Source organism: Trypanosoma cruzi, genomic scaffold (genome assembly GCF_000209065.1).
Source record: "Trypanosoma cruzi strain CL Brener 1047053517065 genomic scaffold, whole genome shotgun sequence".
Classification (NCBI taxonomy): domain Eukaryota; phylum Euglenozoa; class Kinetoplastea; order Trypanosomatida; family Trypanosomatidae; genus Trypanosoma; species Trypanosoma cruzi.
The window spans coordinates 68,701-90,714 of record NW_001849522.1 but is presented as its reverse complement, the minus strand read 5'-3'; the positions used below and the strand labels follow the sequence as shown (position 1 = coordinate 90,714).

At 59.8% G+C, this 22,014-nt stretch overlaps 1 protein-coding gene, 1 non-coding gene and 2 pseudogenes across 2 annotated transcripts, besides 1 other annotated feature; all 4 read left to right on the top strand.

Moving 5' to 3' along the window:
• Positions 1-22,014: part of a sequence feature (areas not merged during assembly with more than two copies in the genome that could not be assigned to a particular haplotype) that runs on past both edges of the window.
• Positions 1,529-1,597, top strand: Tc00.1047053511183.340. The gene has a single exon (XR_008255750.1). It is a non-coding gene; the product is annotated as a C/D small nucleolar RNA (snoRNA), TB8C3C3, 3' partial (small nucleolar RNA).
• On the top strand, positions 2,147-12,598 carry Tc00.1047053511183.330 (dispersed gene family protein 1 (DGF-1), putative; the record flags this gene model as incomplete). Its single annotated transcript, XM_816814.1, has 1 exon — positions 2,147-12,598. One exon carries the CDS (start codon positions 2,147-2,149, stop codon positions 12,596-12,598), a length of 10,452 nt encoding a protein of 3,483 aa, XP_821907.1.
• Tc00.1047053511183.315 lies at positions 15,855-19,109 on the top strand (annotated as a pseudogene).
• Tc00.1047053511183.300 lies at positions 20,279-21,463 on the top strand (annotated as a pseudogene).

The following is a 22,014-nucleotide window of genomic DNA, read 5'->3' as shown; positions in this document are numbered from 1 at the left end:
CTTTTGTTTTTGGTAAATCACTGCGGTTCATTTCTTTGTTTTTGCTGTGTTCACTGTCGCTGAGTGTCTCCGCGTCCCGTTGAGTGCCCCACTGCTGGCCGTGCTGTTGACATGCTTTTTCCTTTTTCCTGCTAGAGGCATCGATGATCCGCGACGACGATTGTTTTTGTTCCCCATTGCGATGGCACGAGGGTGACTGGGCACCGGCCTGCTGAGTGCAGTCGGAGGAGAGCGGACTGTGTGCGCCGTGCCTCACTGTAAGTGTGGGACGCCAATCCACCACGACCTGCTGTGGGGCGTAATTCCAATCTGTCGGGGAAGGGAGAAGTACAGCGCAGTGCTGTGGAGTTGTATGCGCCCTGTCCCTCTCTTTGCCGCCATGTATGTGCGGTGCGCATGGCACTATCTTGCGGTGCGAAGTGGATGGCGTTGCCTCTGCATGCGTTGTGCGGCGGGCTTTTCTTCTCCATGTCTTTGCCCTTTTGTGTGTGGGAAGGTTGTGGGAGAGGATATGTGTGCGGGAGTGAGCGTGGGTGGCTGCCAGCCTCGCCCTGCGCATTGAGGGTTTCCATACACGTGGCTCTGCTTGACGGTGTTTCGCGGCACCCAGTGCTTGGCGAGGATGAGGGTGGGGAGGATCTGTTTTGGGCAGAAGGTGGATGGATGACACAGTCCCCTTCCGTGTCCTTCCCGATGTTGTTGGCAGTACATACTGAGAGCGTAAATTTGCGCGAGTGCGGTATGAAACGTTTATGCCGCTTTGTGCGTACTACTCAATCGTCGTCATTGCAGGCGGTCGTCACGGTGCGTTGCGGTGCGGTGCCGTTTGATGAGGGAGGGGCGCGATGCCACGGCTGCTGCGCACCACGACCATTTATTGCCTCTGCACCGTCATTGTTGTTTTTCAGTTTGTGTGATTTTTTTCGCGCTCGCATAATGTTTTCTTTTGCTCCACGATGAATTTGTTGTGGGAGCTTTGATTTTGGTGTCTGCTTCACGGCGCTTCGCCTTGTGTGTCGGTTGCGGTGCTTCCACGTGGTGCCAAGGCGTTTGATGGGGTGTTTATTCTTCTTTTTGCGCCCTGCAGCCGACGTTGTTTGGCCATGGCGGCAGCAGTGGAGCTCTGCGACTGTGCACCTGCCATGCGTGTCTCATCTTTTGCCGCTGCTCCCTCGTTGTGTTGTTGGGGGAGGAGACGAGCGAATGCGTTGGAGTTGCGCCCCAGTGGGAGAGGGAAGGCACCGACCGCTGCTGACTGCGACGGTCTTTGCTGCAGGCGATGTGACGGGATGACGTCACCGGTGTCACAGTCAACCGAAATGGATGAGGGCCGCACTGCGTCTCCCGCCCCTCTCATCGTCCTCTCTGTCCACTGCAGTCACACGCCACACGCACCGCAGAGCAGCGTCGCGACCACCATCCGGATGTCTGTGAGCCAATCGGAATGCAAAATCGATGTGGACCCTTTTTCCCCGTGTTTGAGTGCCGCCGTGCCTCCTTGTGTTTCCTTTGTTGTGTATGTCGGGCGCGCATGTTGCCGCTGATTGCTGTGCAATGCCGACTCGCGTGAGCGAGAAACGATGCTTTGACTGCTGGCGACCGGCGAGCTCTCCACTCCACTTACGCACCAACAACACCAACAACACCTTTCGGACGCGCTTGATGGCCGGCGGTCGTAACGCTGCCACGTGGTCTGCCTCGGCTCTTGTGTGTCGTGCACGGCATCGGGACCGCCCCGTGATGCAGTTATTCGGTAACAGGAGCGGTGCCAGTGGTCATGTGGCTTTTTGCCGGGATTCCGCCACTCGGCACGGTGGCTGTACGGGGTTGTATGGGCGGTGGGGAAGGCGATGGTGTCACTGACTTGATTGCGTCTGCGCTGCTTTGCTTCGGCGGCTGTACCGTGATGGTTATTGTGTATGACCGGATGCCTCTGCGTGCCACTGTGTTTGGTTACTGTTGTTGTTGCCTCTTATTCTTTTTTGAGCGTGCAGTTAGAGATACTTTTGCTTGGCCAGCACAACTATCGTTTCAAGGCGTTAGGAATTACTTGCAGTATTAGGATTAGTAGCATTAGTATAGCGATCTGGCGGAATTGTGTCACTGGATTCGCCATATTCAGGAAGGGATTTGCTAGGCAGGAGTTATGGTCGACGGGGCGAGTGCGACACCCCACGACAGCCTTGTTGGTACTTGTCTGGGTTGGTGGATGCGGTCTGCGGTGGGCGCGTGTCCGCGCAGCCGGCACCGTGTGCAGCGCAGGGCCATTGCGGCTGTGCGTGTGGCGCTGCTTATGGCGTTGGCGGTGGCTGCTGCTGCTGCGTGGATGCCCGCGGTGCATGCGGTGGTGTTGCGACTGCGGGGCGGCACGGTGGACAGAGCCATCACGGTTGGCCGCGCCGTGGACACGGTGCTGATGGAAGGCGTGTACATCACGAACGGCGTGGCTGTGGTGTTCGACGTGCCGGCGATGCTTCCCGGCGCGCTGCGCATCGAATTGAGGAACTGCGTGTGCGACGGCGGCGCGCAGATCTACGTGCGGGGCTACAGCGGCGAGCCGGCGAGTGACCGGAGCCTGGAGGTGAGCGTGAGCGGGCTGTCCAGCGGCTACTGCTCGCTCGTGTTTGTGCACAACCTGCCGGCACACACGAACGTGACGGTCCGTGACTCGACGATTGTGACGGCGGGGCCGATGCGCTACTCGCAGCTGAGTGGGCTGACGGATGCGGTGGCATCGCCGCTTGTGCTGCATGCGACGTCGCTGTTGCAGACGCAGCTGCGTGTGAGCAGCACTGTGCTGAGGTCTTTGCAGGCGGGCGGGTCGGCGGTGTACTTTGGCGGCGGTGTGGACCTGCTGTCGAGCGCAGTGGTGCTTGACGGCGTGTCGCTGGAGGCGTCGGGCGGTCCGACCGCGTCCGCGATGCGTGTGGCGTCCTCGTCGCGTCTCAGTCTGTGGAGCCACTCGGTGTTCTCCGTGACGAACGTGTCGGTCATGAGCAGCGGCGGCGGCATTGTGCTTGGAGAGCGCCTCGCGGTGTCCGACTCGGTGCTGCGCTTCGTGGGCGTCGAGGGGTCAGTCGCGTCGTCGCTGGTGCGCTGCGACGGTGGAACGGTCGGTGCCGGCGGGTGGCTGGAGCTGCGCGACGTGTGGGCGGTGGGCGAGGCGTCGTCTGTGGCGTCGCTGTCGGGGGTGACGCTGAGCGGCGGCGCCGTGTCGATTGTGCGCTGCGCTGCCACCGGCGTTACTCTTGTCTCCGGGCTGACGATCACGAGCGGTGCCGTGTCGGTGCAGTGCAACCGTGCCGGCGGCGGGGTGCTGCAGAGCAGCGGCGACTACCGCTTGGCCGGCCTGTCCTCCGTGAGCGTGGTGCCGTGCGACGGCTGTGCGGCCACGCTGGCGTGCTTTGATGCGCTGACGGCGTCGTTCGTCGACTGCGTGTGCGGCTGCCGCGACGGCGGTGTGGGCGAGGCGTGCCTGCCGTTCGACGTGCCGGTTGCGAGGTCCGGCGGCGGTGGTGGCGGTGCGGAGGGCTGCGTGAGTGGCGTGATGCTGACGGAGTCGGTGACGGTTGGCGGCGGGCGTGCGACGGCGTGCTTCGACTCGGTGGTGTTCAGCGGGCCGATCACTGTGGCGGTGGACCTGCGCTCGATGGACGCGTTCGCTGACGCGCTGAACGTGACGCTGCGCCACTGCGTGCTTGCGGGCGGTGCGCAGCTGCGGATTGGTGGCCTCAGCGAGAGCACGGCGCGCCTGATGCCCCACGCCCTCGTCAACATGACGAATGTGACGTCGCTGGAGGGCACGATTGTGCTGCATGGCGCGATGCCGCTGCACTCGAGTGTGCTGCTGGCGAACTCAACGCTGCGCGCGACGGTTGGGGGGTCGCAGTACGTGCCGACGACCCGTGGACACGAGAGATTTCGGTACGGCCCCGCGCTTGTTCTGGACGGCGTTCGGCTGCTGTCGACGCGGTTTGTCATGACGCGGTCGACGCTGTTTTGTGGCGGGGGCTCGTGCGCTGCGATACTTGTGGAGCACGGCCTCGGCGCCAACCTGTCCAGCGTCTTCTACATGGACAGCTGCGTTGTCAGTTCGCAGACACACGTGATGTACGCTCTTGCGTCGGACCTGCGCGTTGGTGGCGGCTCCGTGTTCTCGATACAGAACAGCTCGTGGAGTGCGCCGAGCACCGAATACGGCAAAGCCGCGTGTGTGTTTGAGGATGTTGTTGTGGCTGGCGGCAGCGTGCTGCAGATTGTGTCCAGCACGTTCCGTCTCGGCTTCGCCATGCTCATGGCAAACACGCTGACTGTGACCGGCGGCAGCTGGCTAGTGCACCGTGACAGCGAGTTCCGCACCGCCTACGTTGTGTACATAGTCAAGGAGAACGGCGTGAAGTTCCGCGATCGGAGTGTGTGGTCGATAATTGACAACAACTTCACGTACGGCTCGTTCTCGCCCTTCACATATATGACAAGCAAGTGGTCACCACCGTCCGACACGCGCCCGATCATCTACGGCGTGTGCAACGCGGCAAGGGGCTCTCCTGTGACGAATTACGGAGTCGACCTCAATATTGGAGCACCCGTGATGGTGTTGGACTGCGGCGCGTGCACCGTGGACGCCGTGTGCTTCGCTGCGAGGACGAGCAGCATCAGCGGCTGTGAGTGCGTGTGTGCTGCTGGCGGCTACGGCGACACGTGTCTGCCAGCTGCGGTTCCGGACTGTCTTGGGCCGCTCCCGCCCCCCGACGCGAGGGACACGGAGGTCCGCTGCGTGCACGGTGGCAGCATCAGCTCTTTGGACGTTCCTGATCCCGGTGTGCGTGGTCTGTGCTTCGTCAACGTGACCTTCACTGCCCCGATTGTGCTGGAACTGTCGTATTTTGACGCACCACAGCATACCCTCAACATCACGCTGCTGCATTGCGTCTTCATGGGCCTGTCGATCAAGGGGAGTGGTGCACGCGCGCACGTGAACGTGGCCTCCTCGACGCTGGATTCTGGCGAGCTGGTGTTTCAGGGCCATTTTGGTGCGAGCTCCCAGATACTGTTGGTGGGAAGTACACTTGTGACGACGTCGAACCACGCCATTTTATTTGTGGATTTTTACTCCGGGACAATCTCGTCACTGCTTCTAATTAAAAACACAATTGAGGGGAACTGGTACGCAGTCTATTTCTCCAGTGGTGTTGTTATTGATGGTGGCAGGATTATTGTGAAGGGAAATACGCTGAGCACAACGGAGGACGATGACGGTGTGGAATCATCTGTTTGCGTTAATGCTGTTGATGTGAGGAACGGCGGCTACTTTGACGTGGAGGAAAACACGATGAGCTCGGCTAACGGCGTTTATCTTTTTGGGGATACCACCGTGAGCTCCGCGGGGCTGCTGCGAGTGGCGGACTGCGCCTTTGTCGGCAGGACAGAAATTTTTGATTCCGCGCTGGTGTATGTGTCTGGCTCGGTGACACTCGAGGGTGGTGCGCAGTGGCGCGTGGAGGGCAACAGCGTGGGTGCAGCCTCAGTATTATCTATTCCGTATACCCAGTACAAAATTCAGCTGTTGGGCAGCGGCACCACCGTGGCGCTTGCGCACAACCGTCAGGTGGACTCGACGGTTTTATTTGCTATTTTTTTTCAATCGAGCATTGCTGTTGCGTTACCCGCGCGGTTTGTGGTTGGATGCAACCTGCAGGGTGATGAGGAGGTGTCCTACGACTATGTGTTTCCGGAGGAAGCGGTGGTGTTCAGGTGCGGCACATGCAACGACGACGCGGCGTGCTACATGCCCGGGACGGAGTCGGTGGACCGCAGCTCGTGCTCGTGCAGCTGCAAGGACGGATGGCATGGCGCGTCGTGTCTTCCCTTCGAGGTGCCCGACACGGTTGTGCCGCCCGTAGCGGAGAGAGCCGTCGACGGCGGCACGAGCTGCGTGGTGAACCAGACGCTGACGAACCTCGCGCTGAACATGTGGAAGACGCACCATTGCTACGTGGGCGTGACATTCAGCGGCAGACGTTCTGTGCTGACGTTCTTCCTCAACAGCATGCCGCTGCATCTCCCCATCAACATCACGCTCACCGGGTGCACATTCCGTGGGGGTGCCGCGCTGCAGTTTGTTGGGGGTGTTGGAGCGGTCGAGTCGTCCGGCGTCCTGATCCGCGTGAGCCAGACGGTGATGCGGTCCTCCGTCGTTGTGTTTGCGCTTGCCCTCCCGCAGCACTGCGACATCGCCATCACGGAGGTTGATGCGGTACAGTCCTCTACAGTTCAGTTTTTGGACACTGTGAACAACATGCTGAGCGTGGTGATGTTGCGGAATGTTGTTTTGAGTGCGTCGACGCTGTTGGTCAGCAACGTCAAAGCGCATGCAACGAGGTACGGTGCTTTTGGTTTGTACTCGACTGGGACACTGACGCTGGTGGGTGGCAGCTCGCTGTACGCGCGGTACTGCAGCTTTGAGGGATACATACACGTGTTCTACGTGCAGAGTCTCAGTGTGAGTGACCACTCCGTTTTTGCGCTGCTCAGCAATACGATGTTCTCCGGGGTAAGCCTGCTGTACCAGCACCAAGAATTCAGCGTGTCGGATTACAGCGTGCTGCGCGTGGTGGGGAACAGCGGCTCAGCTCGCTACGCCATCTATAACGATGACTTGTGGACTGTTCAGCGGTCAAGCTGGTTGGATTGGCGCGACAACGACGTGGAGGTGGGTGCGATGTTCTACGACACTGAGTCCGCATTTGTGACCATTGACAGCAGCAGTGCTGTGACGCTGACGGGCTGCAGGATGGGCTCGACGGGGTTGTCGGTATCCTTGCTGAAGCGGGTTGAGGCCGGTTACCGTTTCGTTGCTGGGTGTCTGACGGTCGCGGGACGGGAGGTGACGACGGCGGCTGAACTGGAGCTGAACGGCATCAACAACGTGACGACGGCTGCTGTGTGCGGGCAGTGCACGAAGGAGGGCGACTGCTTTGCCCCGCTGACGACGGCTGTCATTGGCTGCAAGTGCCAGTGCGCCGCTGGAGGGCACGGCGATGTGTGTGTCCCGGCGCCTGTGCCTGCTGGCTCGCCACCGCCACCGCTGCCGCCAGTGCCGCCCACACCGCTGCCACCGCCGGTTGGTGAGTGCATCAGCGACATGGTGTACCCCGAGGTTGCGCAGGCTGTGGGCGGCGGGCTGTCGTGGCTGTGCTACCGCAACGTGACGTTCAGCGGAGGCGGCATGAGACTAACGGTGCTGATTGGGGCAATGACGGGCGAGGTGGCGAATGTCACGTTCGATGGATGCACGTGGAGGGACGGCGCCGTGCTGTTGCTGTTGGGCAACGCGTACGCCGCTGTGGGGTCGCTGAACATCGTCGTCACCGGCAACACATTTAGTGACGCGCTGCTCATCCCGGAGGGTGTGTTTCCACCGCACACGAACATCACGATCAGCGGGAATCGCTTCACTGTCACGAGGCTGATCCCTCGGCCGTGTTTGGACATATGGAACCAGTCATGCGTTGCGATGAATGGACTGGTGATCAGCAACGACTCCGCGGTGGTGTTCAGCGGCAATGTGTTTCAGAGCGTGACGGCATCGTCAAGCGCCATTTACGTTGTCAGGTCTGCGCTGAGCGTGTCGTGGCACTCCGTGTTTGCGGTGGTGGGCAACACGTTTCATATGGCTGGCGGTGACGGTAAGCTTATAAATATTGAAGGGTCTAGCCAATCCTCATCGCTGAGTGTACTGAACAACTCTGCCGTGGTGATTCGAGGCAATCTTGTGACGAGGCCCGTGCGGTACTTTTTATTACTAACTTTGACATTACGTGTGGAGTCTCGGTCAGCGGTTGTGTTTCAGGGCAACGACATACAGCAGAGCTTGGTTGTGTTTTTCCCAGGCTTTTCTTCCTACATCTACTACAACTCCTGGCTGCAGGTGAGCGGCAACCTCTGCCGTGAATCCCCATTGAAAGCGTTTGCTTTTCTTTATCCCACGGTGAATCTCCGCGACTCCACGGTGTCTGTGTCCGGTAACCGATTCATGTCCAGCACGGTCACGCCAATAATACTGCAGGTACCCACGGCGTCCCGCGATCTCACAAACGGAGCGATTGTGGCTGCGTGCAACACCGTGAACGGCGAGGAGGAAGCGAACTACGTCATCCCGTCCGTGTACAATGCCACCGTTCTGGCCTGCAGCGATCCATGCACTATTGCGACGTCGTGCTTCCCTGCGTACACGACGACGGCCTCGAGTGATGGCTGCGCCTGCACGTGTGCTGAGGGTGGCCACGGCGATGCGTGCCTGCCCGTTGCTGCTCCCGAGCCACCGAGCACCGACGGCGCCGATTTGTGCGTGCGGGACGTGCGTGTGGATGAAGTGGTGAACGCCGGTCTCGGGACGTCGGTGGCGTGCTACGTTGGTGTGACCTTTGCGGCGGACGTCGTGGTGGACGTGGAGTCGATGTCTGGGAGCGTGCGCAACGTGACGCTGGCGAACTGCACGTTTGTGGACGGAGCGAGCCTGTACGTTGTTGGGTGGCTGTCCGACCCGCCTGCTGGCGAGCGCGTCGATGTGCTGATCAGCGGGCTTGAGTCGCGTTCTGGCGGCGGTGCGCTGGTGGCGAACCGATACCCGCCGGGCTCGCGCATCACTGTGGTGGACTCGGTGCTGATCGCAGAGAAGCGTGTTGTGTACCATGACGCCTACGACCTTGGCGACGCCTCCGCGTGCCTCGTGTTGCACAACGTGAATCTGACGGGGAGCGTGCTGACCATCGCGCGCACGCACGTGGCGGCTGTGTTCCGCGGCGCTGTTGGCGTGCTGGTGGTTGGCGGCGTGGCGGTGTCGTCGCGCGGAGCGCTGTACGTGGACGGGCTGTCGGTGCAGACGGCGCTGGGGCTGTGCGTGTCGGTGGAGGGCGGTGTTGCTGCCAGCGGCGGCTCCGTGGTGGCGTTTGTTGACAGCGACTTCCTGCTGTGCAAGCATGCGGTGTCTGTGCGTGGGGCTGTGAGCGTGTCGGGCTCCGCTGTGGCGCTTGTGCGGAGCGACTTTTCGTCGACGGGGGACTACGCGGTGGCGTTTTATTCGACGGTGAGCCTGGCTGGCGGGTCGATGCTGCTGGCGAGGGGCAACGTGCACGACGGCGTCTCGAGGGAGATGCTCCACGCCGCTGGCGCCGTGACCGCTGCTGGGAGCACGCTGAGCTTTGTGCGCAACCGAGCACTGCTGCCGCGGATGGTGTCGCTGAGCCTGTCGCTTGCGGCTGAGGCGCATTTGAGGGTGGCGTGCAACGACGCTGGTGGACGTGTCCTGTCGACGGCGGAGGAGTACGCAGCGGCTGGTTTTGGCGACGCTGGGAGCATCGACGTTGTTGGGTGCGACGCCTGCGACAGGGACACGCACTGCTACGCTCCCGGGACGGCCTCTGCGAGCATGACGAACGGTGTGTGCGTGTGCGCGTGCGGCAGTGGCGGGTACGGCGAGGCGTGCGTGCCTGTGGGAGCTCCTGCACTGCCGCCCGCTGTAGGCACCGCGTCGAGTGTGTTCTTCCGCGAGAGCGTGACGGCGCGGTCGGTGTTCGTTGTGCCTGCCGGCGCGAGCGAGGTGACGCTGCGCCACGTTGTGCTGGACGGCGTGAGTCCTGTGCTCTACGTGCCGTGGATGGCGCGGGACGGCGTTCGGATCGTTGTGCAGAACGTGTCGTTGCGTGACGGCGCCGTGCTGTACGTGATGGGCGGAGGAGGCTTGCGCGGTGCGGTGGCGGCGTGGAGCGACGAGAGCGGGCCGGCGGAGCTGTCGGTGTGCGATGTGGAGGCGCTGAACGGTGCGCTTGTGCTGACCGGCACGTTTCCCGCGGGGTCTGTGCTGACGGTGACGGACTCCCTGCTGGTTGCCACGAGGCCGACGCCGCTTGTGTATCTTCCCGGCTCGCAGTCCTCGCCGTACGCACCGGTGCTGGTGCTGTCGGGCCTGCGGCTCGTGCGGTCCGTGCTGGTTGTGTCCGGCGTGGCCCTCGTGACCGTGGTGACTGGTGGGCGGACGGTGGTGGTGGACGGCGCCGTGCTGGAGCTTGTCGGTGGCGGTGTCGCGCTGGACGCGGCTGTGCTCGGTGGTGAATATGCGTTGTACGCGAGTGCGCGCGTTGTTGCGTCGGGGGGCGCTGTGCTGCGCGTGTCGGGGAGCCAGGTGTACGCCGCGCATGGGTTGGTGTTTGACAGCGGTGTGGAGGCCAACGCGTCCGCCGTCGTGGTGAACGACAACGCCGGTGCGCTGACGGATGGCGCGCTGCTGGAGCTGCGGGGGTCGGCGTCGTTTGGGTCCGGGTCGTGGCTGTCGGTGCGCGGCAACAGCATCAGCGGCAAGATTCTTTCGCTGCCGTCGTACCCGCGCAGTGCGGACCTCGTGCAGAGCACGCTGACGCTCCACGGGAACACTGGCAGTGGGCCCGTCGTGATGGACGGCACCGTTGCGCTTGTGGGCGCCGGCCGAAGGTTCGTCGTGGGGTGCCTGACGCTCAACGGGCAGGCGCTGCGGCCGATGGACTACAGGTCCGCCGGCATCATCGGGGAATTCCGTCCCGTGGCGTGTGGGGTGTGCGACGCCGACGTGCGCTGCTTTGCTGCTGCGACGAGGGCGATGTCAGGGTCGTGCGGCTGCCGCTGTGCTGAGGGCGGGTACGGGCGCGACTGCCTGCCGGTGTACCTGCCGCACGTGGACGGGTGCAACCGCACGCCCGCTATGCCGCCGCTGAGCCGCACGGCGACGCTGACGGAGACGCGCAGCCCGACGCCAACGTGGACGCCGACGCCGAGCCTGAGCGCAACGCACTACAGTCCGACGCATTACGGGCCGACGAAGACCCTGCAGGTGACGGGGACGGTGGCGCTGTCGCCCACGCGGACCCCGACAGCGTCGGTGAGCAGCACGCTGTGGTGGAGCGACGTGGCGTGCCCTACACTCACCGTGACGACGACGGCGGCTGGTGGGAGCCTGACGCAGAACGACATCCGCGGCGGTGGGAGCGCCGTCCCGACGCGGCTGATGGTGGCGCTGCCGCCGCCGTTTCGGTGGGCACGCGACCCGCAGCTCGGCACGCACCTGAGCTTCGTGCCGGTGTCGACGGCGCAGCCGCGCGGGTTCGGTGGTCCGTGGGGAGCGATGCTGCGCAACGCGACGTGGGTGCGCAACGCGACGAATCCGTCCACCGTCCTGGAGCTGGCTGTGCCTGTGCACCGCGGTTACTTCGTTGCTGCCGACGAGACGATAGTTATTCGCTGCGACGCTGTGGCGGTGTCCGGCGGCTGCAAGGGTGTGCTGCTTGGGTCCTTCACGATCAGGTCCGCCACGCTGCCCGCCGCTGCCGGCGCCCTCTCGGCGATCACCGGCGTTGTTGCGGGTGCGACGGCTGTTGCGGTGGTGGTGACCGGCGGGCTGGGCTCCATCCTGGAGATGCAGGCACTCGGCGTGTTCGCGAGGATGCCATGCGCCTCGGCGCAGGAGCGTGCGAGCACCGTTGCGCTGCCGTACTTCCTGTCGGTGTTTGCTGCCCTTGACCCGCTGTGGATGGTGGTGGGCAACGCGCTGCTCGCCGCTGTGTTTGGGTGCGTGCACTGCGGTGTGACGGTCGCCTTCCAGCGGTGGCGCGGCGTGGACGCGGCGAGTGCGTGGGCGGCGATGCGATTCCCGAGCCTGACGTACGTTGTGGGGCACGCGATGCATCTCGGCATCTTCTTTGGCTCCGTTCTTTCACTGGCGACGCCAGGCGCCCGCGTGCAGCACCGCGTGATTGGTGTCGTTGGCGTGCTGTACGGTGTGGCGTTTCCTGCTGGCGTGTGCTACTTGATTGCCCGCCACACGGGCGCGAGCTTTACGAGATACTGGCAGTTTTCGAGGAAGCCGCAGCACGAGCGCCTGCTGTACCCCGTCGGGTATTGGCACCCCGCGGCGCAGCAGCGGATGTATGGCGGCATGCTGACGAAAATGAGGGGCAGCCACGTGTACTGGTGTGTGTTCCAGCTGTCGGTGCTGTGCGTGGTGTGCCTGATTGCGGCTGTGCACCCGCCCGTGGGAGGCTGCGACGTCCAGTACTTCTGCATGGCGGCTGTGCTGCTTGCGGGCGCGGGCGTGGTTGCCTTCATGAACATGATGCGCTCGGCCTTCCTGACGGTGATGCACACTGCGAGCTTTGTGCTCCTTGCTGTGCTGTGCGTGGTCAGCGCGGCCAACCACCTTGCGCCGAGCGACGGCGGTGCGAGGGCGTACGCGGCGATCGTGCTGCTGTTGACCACTGTGCTGCTTGCGACCACTGTGTACAGCGTCGTTGTGTGGTACGTGGAGGACCGCCACTGGCAGGAGCTGCGCGAGCCGCTGCGTGGCGGACTGGAAGCGCTGCTGCGCGATGACGAGGAGAGCGGCGAAGAGACACAGAAGCCGCACGAAATGGCGTCATCGTCGTACGCCTTAGGCACCACCGCTGCGTTGTCGTACCAACCACCCGCGCCGCCATCGCAGCTCATGGCCGGTGGCACCCGCTCAGACGCACTGAGCCTGTTCGACCGTGCATCCAGTGCGAGCCGTATGATCAATTACGCCGCCATGTGACGTACGCCACGTGGAATTAGTAAATATGCGGTGCTTGAGGGGCCACGGCTGTGCTGCGCACCACAGCCAGCCGTCGTTAACGGCACCTACAGTGTTGTTGTTCGTTGTTTCTATCGATTTGTTTTCATTTTGATCGGGTGCTTCCAGGAGTTTTTCCCTTTTCACGCTGACTGTGTGGAAGGGATTGAGTTGTCGCTCTTGTTACTGCTGATGTTGTGTTGTATCGGACTGTAATTTCATGGAGTTGCGTGCGAGGAACCCAACGTTCAGTTTGTGCAATGGAGGAAGGCTCCAGCGAACCGCCTAGTGTAAGTAATGAATTGCAGCTCTGCCTTACCGCGGATTTACATGCAGGAAGCATTACAGTCCACAGGAGCAAGGCGGCGACAGACTAGTAGCAGGGCTCCGGGTTTCCAGTAACGTCTTTGAGCCGGATTATGTATAGAGGCACGACGCATTGCCGTGATTCCGGCTTATTTCGTTGTGGCGAGTGCACGGGGTGATTGATGTCTCTTTAGCGGTGGAAGTGACGGACCAGGCCATCCCAGTCACGTTCCACACTTGTCCTCGAGCGCACCGCCGCCATGGCAGGATCCCTCATGTGTGCGCGTGGAGCGTGGGGGCCTTGGATGACGCGGCATTGGGATTCGTTGCCCGTCACGGCCCGCAATTTTGTGTGTGCAGGAGGTGTGACGGCCACTTCCGGCAATTTGCACATCCCTTCACGGCGCGGCCTTTGATTTAGTTGGCGCACCGCCTTCCATCGGCAAGGGATGTTGTTGCGGATTGGCCACGCTGGTACGGGGATGCCTCCACGAGGAATTCATTCTTTTCCCAATTCCCCTATGGCCCTGCGAAATTCATGCACCACAGCAGACACAGAGCGGTGTGGTGTTAGCACGGAGAGTACGATATTCACCGAGACTGTTTCCACGGCAGCGTGCGTCTATGCGCCTTCTCGTCGAATCGTGGAAGCACGCGAGCACACGTCGACGGTTCTGGATCACCTGGCGACTCACATCGTCGAAGTACCCTTTTTTCTCGCCAGCAGCACCGAGTAGCGCACACACGGTTGCAACTTGTCTTTGGCCACTGCGACATACCCAAGAACGAGGCATGTGATGCATAAGCCGAGGAGGCGTCCGACCTCGCACAGCTCAGAGGCACATGGAGCACCGGCATCGTCGCACTGGCCGAAGGTATTATTTGTGCCCGACGGCTCAGGCCAGAAGCTCACCGCTCCACTGTATCAGGCGACTGGGAACCCACGCGCACGGACGCCACCCTCACTCGTGGGGAAGAGGCCGCACTGGACCGCCTCCGCACCGGAGTTTCGCACACAATACGGATGGCTGCTACGACCACTGCAACCCGCCATCCCACGCACATGCCGTTGGTGCGGCGCGAATGCCGCACAGCAGGCACGCAAAGAACTTTGCACGGAAACGCCTCCTCCTCCCGCTGGACCCAGCCCGCCACGATCCGACGGCCGGCAGACTGCCCGGTGTGCGGCAAGCATTGCAGTTGCTGCACTGGTGTCGTGACGCACATGGTTAACGCCCATGGCATTACGCGCTCTACCAGGCGCTCTGGAAGTTAACTTTCCCGGTGAATCGGAACCGCCAGAAATCCCACCGGAACCACCGCCCAGCACTTGGGCGAGGACGAGAGCGAGAGACGGCACACCGATCGCACCTCCGCCGCAGACTGCACGGCCCAGGACGAAGCCAGTCCCATGCAGTTTCCGCACGGCGTCGTACGAAAGGCAAGCCGGAATCGTACTTTATCTTCGGCACTTCCACAAGCAAGAGTTCCCCCGACAACTAGAAGGCGCTGCCAGGAATATGACGGTCTGACGGCATCCACCCCGTTCGAATGCACATACTGTGAATTCGGGGCTCAAGCGAAAACGGGACCACCATCCCGCATACGAGCACACGAACGCTCCAGCACAGAGCCACGGTCGGCACCGAAGAAGGAAGCACTTCGTAAATGCCCTTGATGCGACAGGCGGGCAGTGCTGGGGGATTGACCACCCACACACGGCACAAACACCCAACAGAAAGAAAGTCGGACACTAAAAATGGAGATTAAACAGCCACGCGCTGCAAGGCTCGAACCTCCGCATGAAGAACATCAAACCCACACAGAAACCCCGCCTCTGCACAGGAGGAGAATGCCACCGAGAAACAGTGCACCGTGAGCCCAAAGTGGCACGCACACACATGCGTTGGTGAACGTCACGCTGTCGCCGATGTCATGACGGCAGAGGGGTCAGGCCGCCGAGAAGGCGCACGTTGCCCGGCGACGAAATCCCGATGGGATCCCCACCAGTTTAGTTTCGCCGTCCAGCATGCGGGTGTCAGTGCCACAGCAATGCCTGACTGACCAGCTACCGCACGGCACGCCACGGGCATCGACCGGGCATTGTGAAAACCGGCCGACCGGAGCTGTGCGGAGGGGCAGGTCGGCATTTACTCCGCTGCCCGGCTCTGCAGGCGCCCAGAAAAAAGCATGGAGCGGAAATTGGAGAAGTGGGGAAGTCGTGCTTCACGGAAATATTGGTGTGTCTCCACTTTGAAGTGGAAGGTCTCTGCCCCAGCGGTATCTCCGCGCGGCGAGAAGGCACGGGGCTCCTCGCAGATGCGGCAGGCCGTATTTTCTCCTGGCAGGCTGCCCTCCTCTCCTTTTCTCATTTATGGCGTCCATGTTTGGTTGGTTCTGTGATTTGTTGTTTTATTGATTCTTGGCGGCAACGGATTATCGAGCCACCGCACTGTCCCCGGGGCGGGTGCGTAGCGGTGGTGTGTGCTTCACGGCCTCCGCTGCGGCTCCCACTTCGGGTGCCGGGCTCTCTTTCACATCTCCGATCGTTGGGCGGACGTGCTCTGCGATGGTGGCTGGCGTGTGGGCCTTCGTATTTATTTGAGAAGACACGAGGAATAGTAGCAATATATATATCAACAGCGCTGAATAGATATTAGTACTGACATCTAAATGCCTATCTACATACATGTGCAGCCAATAAAATGGCAATTCAATAAATCAGGAAACCAAGCAATCTGTCAAATTTTAGGGGAACGAAGGGATACATCCACATCTATACAGATGCATCAATGAATAAAGTATCGTTTTTATGCTCATACCCATATCGATATATCTACACGTTGATCAACGCCTATTTTCTTATGTATATCCCTCCATATAATTGTTTCACCGTTCTTTTTTATTCGTGGCATTTTGCTTCCGCTATATTATGTATCCTTCTCCCGTGAGTTCCTGCTTATTTTTTAGAGCGCATAGGCATTCCGTCCCGCGGTCAAGGTTTCATATGCACTGAAGCACCCCATCGGACAAAAGTCGCAAGAGGTTTGCGAAGCCCATCCCAATTGAATGATGGTTGCCACCTTTTTGATCTCCTGAGGAGCTGCGACGTGTGATTGCGTTGCCCCTGACACCCAGCACGACAACTTTCAACGAGCAGTTTGCAGGCGCATTGTGCAGTTTTCTTGAGGTGTAGCTCACACCCGTATTTTGGGAGTGAGTGCACGGTGTACCTGTAGGGGATGCTGAGGGCGGCGTCAGCGAGGCATGGGAGAACATGTGCTCCGGAACAAGTGTGTGGCGTTGGCCCGAGGAGGTCCTGTGCCAACGGCATCACTGATTGATGGCCAGTGATTTTGAGGCTTTCAGCTTTCTTGCTTTAAGGAATGGAACGGCACTGGCTGACCAGGTGCCACATGCTATCTAATCTGTCCTGGGTGTGGCTTAAGAGACGATGCGGACGCATGCAGAGGGGGAAAAAGGAAGTAGGACGTTGTGTGGAAATGCACGTGGCCGTGTCAGAGCGTCACGATATTCCTCAAGAAGTGTGTAGCCCCGAATTGATGTTTCGACCGTCCTGATAAAACTGCCTGGGGTGGAGGTGAGTGCGCTGACTTCCGTTTCACCGAATTTTCCTTCATCTGACAGGCTGCGCGGCTGACGTGGAGGGACATCATGCGCACCTGTTTCCGGCGGGTGCGATGCCGTTTCCCACATTTGAGGGCGACTTTCCCGATGATGCACTCTGTCATCCTCACTTGTTTTATCTGACGACACTTCGCAACGCGGGGTTGGTGCTGAGCGACGAAAGCCTTCCGTCTCGGTTGGAACCAAAACGGAGAGTCCATGAAGAGGCATGCTGCTCGCGGTTGGTTGATGCGTTGCCTGGGAGGAGTCTGAGTGCCACCGTGGAGCGTCTCTTATCCGCTTGATTGCATGGCCCTCTACACATTGCAGAGGCCTCGTGCTCCTGAGTAATGCCGATAGGGCGGATTGCATGATGGTGTTTTATTGCTGGAAGGCACCGTGAGGAGGAAAAATATTATTTATTCTTTTTTCTTCCTGGACGAGACGAATCCGTTCTTTGATTGAAGTACGAGTGCCTTGTCGCAGCTCTTTTTGGCCGTTGGTGGCTTTGGTGTTTGTTCCAATCAATGGCTCTCACTGGCGGCTCCAAGGCCTAATATCGACTGGCGTTGTCGCTCATGGGCCCACGTTGCTTGACCCATCAATTATTTGTGCAACTGGACAACAAATTTCTCTGTGGACGTGGATCATGTTTCGCGGAATATTGCCACAACAGCTGCTGAGTGGGCTGGTGGTTGTTGCGTCCTGCATGAATCTGTTCTTGCGTATTTCACTCTGTTGCGTGTAAGTGATGTTACATCTGTGCCTTGCCGTGTGGCAGAGGCCTGAGCCAACGGAGGACAGTGTGTTGTGATGAGTCAGGGCACAGACAACACCCGTGTTGCTCATCGTTATGCTCGTTTTCACTGCGGTCCTCGACGTGGGAACATTTTATTTTGTGCGGTATGGAGAGCACTCGTCCGGTGGCATATCGCCGTGTGGTGGTGTCTGGCTCAAAGGACCCTGTGGAATACTTTGTGAGGGCGAAGGATGATGGCAGGACTGTCGTGCCCGCACAGACGGAGACGAGAACAGGCTGGTTGGTGTGCCCTGTAAGATTGTGCGCTCGATTGCGTCATTGGATGCGTGCAGGGCAGGTGGCTCTCCGGTGTTTGTTGGCTTCACGGCCAACCCGCTGGCTTATTGTGAAGGGCATTCAAGGGCATTCGTTCCCTGAGGGTGTTCCTGTTGTGTGGTCCGCACAATGCAGTGCCCGCTCCATTGGGCCTTTTCTTTGATGGGAGGATGGTCTGTTGCACCTCTTGGGCCCCTGTGGAGGGGAGGGTCATGGGGCAACATGCCCACCGCTTCGGTGTTGGTGCACCGCGTACTTGTGGCCGCGTTACGCAGGAGGCATAGTTCTCCGTTGCAGGATGAAAGCAACGTGCTCTTGTCCTTTCACAGCAATGCGCGGTCTTCTTGTTATTTATTTTTAGGCTTTTCTGCAGGACAACGAGTTTGTAAATGGCTACGAGGGATGCGTGGCTGCAGGGTTTGAGCGCCGTTGGTTTTTTTCTGACGGGCGGTGTTGAGGAATTACAGGCGCTTGCAGATGCCATCGCCGGTGTGAGGGCAGGTGTTTCAGCCACCCGAAGCGCGGCTGTTGGGAGGACGAGTTTCACTCTTGCGGTGGAGGCAGGCACCAAAGGGGCGAATGTGCGGGCTCACCACCCTACTCTCTGTACTGTTTTGCCGCGACGACTGGATCTGATCGCCAGCCACATTGAGCCGTCGCCATGTGGCCGCAACGTTACCTCGAAGCGGTCGAGAGGCCGCAGGGCACGGCATTTGCACTCATTTGTGGAAGTGTCATGGGGAAGAAGTGCGAGCCTCTTGGCCTCTGGCATCTCGCTGCCTTTTGATGCCATATTCGGTGAGTCCGTGGGTACTGTCTGGTGCTTCTGCCTTTTACTGGATGATTGGAACTGCTGAGATGTGGAGGGTATTTGCTGCGCCTTCTTTTTTTGGGTATATTTTTCGCACGCCGTGTTCGAGACGGTTTTCGATTGCCGCATTGCATGGGGTGCTGCAAGGCGATACTTTATGCCACGCGATTGTGTTGTGGGTGCCGTGCGGTGGAAATATTTGACGTCGTTGAGGTGCCCTTGGAGGGTGGGAGTGGCGATCCTCCGGCGCAGGTGATCATTGACAGGTTCATACGCCCCTTTGAATTTGCTATCTCTCCTTTGTACGGACATGAACTGGCCGCGGATATTTCAGGGGATATTCAGGTTGCCACGGTACTCCATACATTCAAGGTGTTTTCCTCTGCGCCATTAACCGCGGCGGGTGACCGACCGGTCCCTTTGGAGGATTAGGGAGGAGGATTCGTTCAATTTGTTCCGCGGCTGGAGTCACTTCCTTCATTTCTGTCGGCTAGACACGTCCACACCGTTACATTGCGTTCCCTTCCTTCAATGGGAGGAATGGGTGATGACGGAATTCGAGAGACAGTGGCTCTTTTTGTTGCGTCGCTGAGTGATCGGTCAGCGGCAGTTGGTGCATCAGCCCTTCCTGAGGGTCGGCGACACAAACTCAGTGGCCGAGACGATTTGGATTGAAGTTCACAGGGGAAGAATGCGCGCTTTACTTCCGTGCTTGTGCCGATGGAATGCAATTATTTGCCCTTTCCTGTGATGCCTCGTGTGTGCCACGACACCACATTGAGGAGAGCACGAGGTGCTATTGACCATGCTATTTTGTTAGGCACCACGGCTCTTTTCGGGTGTGTGATTCGACTGTGTGGTGGGTCTGTTGAGGGGAGGACGTGGATGGGCCGCGCTCACCCGACCGCTGCGCCTCATTTTGCTGGACGCCCTGACCAAATTGCTGGTCCCCTTTTGCTTGCCTTACCGGGCCTGGCGACCTCTTGAGGAGCGGTGCGGCGGCGTGGACTGTCGGGCTGCTGAGGAGGCCGTGGCTGCGCGGGATTTCCTGTGGATTTTTTTTTGCGTTTCAGGACTACTGTAGAGAGGAGGACATTTCATGCCTCCTCCACGTCCAGGAGAGTAGATGGAGGGATCGCGGTTGTGGGATCGCACTTCACGAGGGTCCGCGCTCGTTGATCGCGTCGACGGCGCGCTCTGTGTGTCTTCGACCACTGCCGAAGCATCCCGCCGTTTTTCTTCCGGCGAACGGGAAAATCCACCGACACGTCGAGGGGTGGTGGGGGATGTTGCAGCGAGGAACGCTTTAAAGGTTCTACAGTGAGGGAGCGGTGCTTGCAAGGATCCCGCAGCACTTGGGATTCTGCTTGCCTTTAATTTCTCCTCTCTGTCTGTTGGTTGGTGCCGTTTGCCGGAGGGCGTCTTGGCCCGTGCGCAACCGTCAACTTCTCTTCTTCTGTGTGTGGCCTCACACTTTTTGGTCCGTTGTGGACGGTGAGGGTAATTACTGTGGCGGTTACGACGAAGCGGATGTGTTACGCCGTGAATGGTGGCGCCACCCACTCCTCTGCCACGTTCTTTTTTGATGCTTTTTATATTTTAATTTGATTTCTTGCACACAAACACACTCAGGCTAGGAAGGAAGCTACGACCAAGCGCTAAACGCTACTGTGAAATTCGAAGGCTCTGAAAGGAACAACAACAGCACACACACACCGCCCACATATTTGTATGCTCTCACGCGTTGCTGCAGGGAAGGCACCCCGCACACACAACCGTCGCCGCGTGACCGGATCCAGCGGCATGAGGAGGGAAGGAAGAGAGAGTGAGCCGCAGAGGCCCCACATGTCCCGGCGTGTCATTACTTCAGCGGTGCTTCTCCTCGTCGTGATGGGGATGTGCTGCAACACTGTGCAATCCGTTGTGGTGTCAAATTCAGGGCGGGGAGTCGATCCTTTTGTGCCGCAGACGACGCTGGTGCAGTCGGAGGATGGGACTGTTCCAGTTACGACGAGGGATTCGTTTGCCTCACCCTCTCCTGTCAGTGCTGGTGGAGTAATTGCTGCTTTCGCCGAGGGTCACACGGATGCCGAATATCAAGGTGGTCAACTAAGTGAGCCCTTTTCTTCTGATGTTCTTGCGAGGTGCATTGACTCTGCGTGGGATTGGTCCACTGTTGTTGGTGAGGTCAATAAAAGATACATGGAGGGCACACACTGTGCTTGGTGCAGCGGAGGGAAAGGGGAGTTTGGGTGTTGTGCTCCGCCGCACAACAACTACGAAGGGCCACGGAGTGTTTCCTCTTGCGGGAGGCTCTGATGTGTCCTACGAAGGTGTGTGTTGGAGAGAGGGTGGCTTGGAGCTGAAACTGGTTGTGGGTGATGTCACGAATCCCACGGGTGGCAAGCGGAGTGGACGGATCGAATGGGGCGACCCCAAACCACTCCCGGAACGGATCTCTTCTGCTTCTCACGAAGGTGACTGGACGGAGTTCATTGCTTCTGGTGGCGCAGGTGTTGTGATGGAGGATGGCACGCTTGTGTTTCCTCTGATGACGAAGGATGAGGCAGAATACGTTTGCTCCATGATCATTCACTCGACGGACAACGGCAGTGCCTGGGCACTCTCTGAGGACATTTCCCCTGCGGAATGCCACAACTCCCGCATCACCGAATGGGAGGGATCACTTCTCATTATTGTTGACTGCGAGAGTGGCCAGAGGGTGTACGGGTCGCGTGGCATGGGGACAGCGTGGACGGAGGCCATTGGGACACTCTCAGCCGTGTGGGCCAACGCACGATCAGGAGTCTCCCAGAAGGAAAGCCTGCGTGTGGATGCCCTCATGACCGCGACCATTGAGGGAAGGAAGTTCATGCTGTGCACTCAGAGAGGGCATGCCTCGGGGAAGGAAAGGGCCACTGCGCTCTGCCTTTGGGTCACGGACAACAACCGCACTTTTTCTGTTGGACCGGTTGACGTGGACAATGCTTCAAAGCGGAAGACAGAATTGGGGGACTGCGGTATGTAATTCGATACACCCAATTCGTTGCGGCGGCGTGTGTGCTGTGCGCATGGTTCTATCTTGCGGTGCGGCGTGGATGGCGTTGCTATTGCGTGTGCCCTTGTGTATGCACTGTGCTGCGGGCATCTCTTCCCCATCACACCGCCCTTGTGTGTGGGACAGTGGAGGGAAGTGGGGATGTGTGATGGAGTGAGGGTGGCCGTTGTTTCCGCACATTTGCTTCTTCCACACGTGGCACCACTCGGCAGTCTCTTGCAGCACCCAAGCCGTGGATTGAGAGGATGTGAAAGTCCGCTTCAATTACAAGGACGACAAGATGCAGTGCATGACGGCCAACCTGGTCCGCGTGTGGTCGCAGTGCATGGAGCACGTGCGCCAGTACGCGTTGGACGTAGCGCTCATGATTGTGGAGGAGAGGCGGCACGACGTTGTGGTGCTGTGTGTGTTGCGCGGCCGGGGCATGCCGGCGATTGTGAGGGACGTGGAGGTCACGGAGCTGCTGGACTGAGGGAGGTGGTGACGGACGTTGCGGCGCAGCGGGAGCAAATGACGGCTGC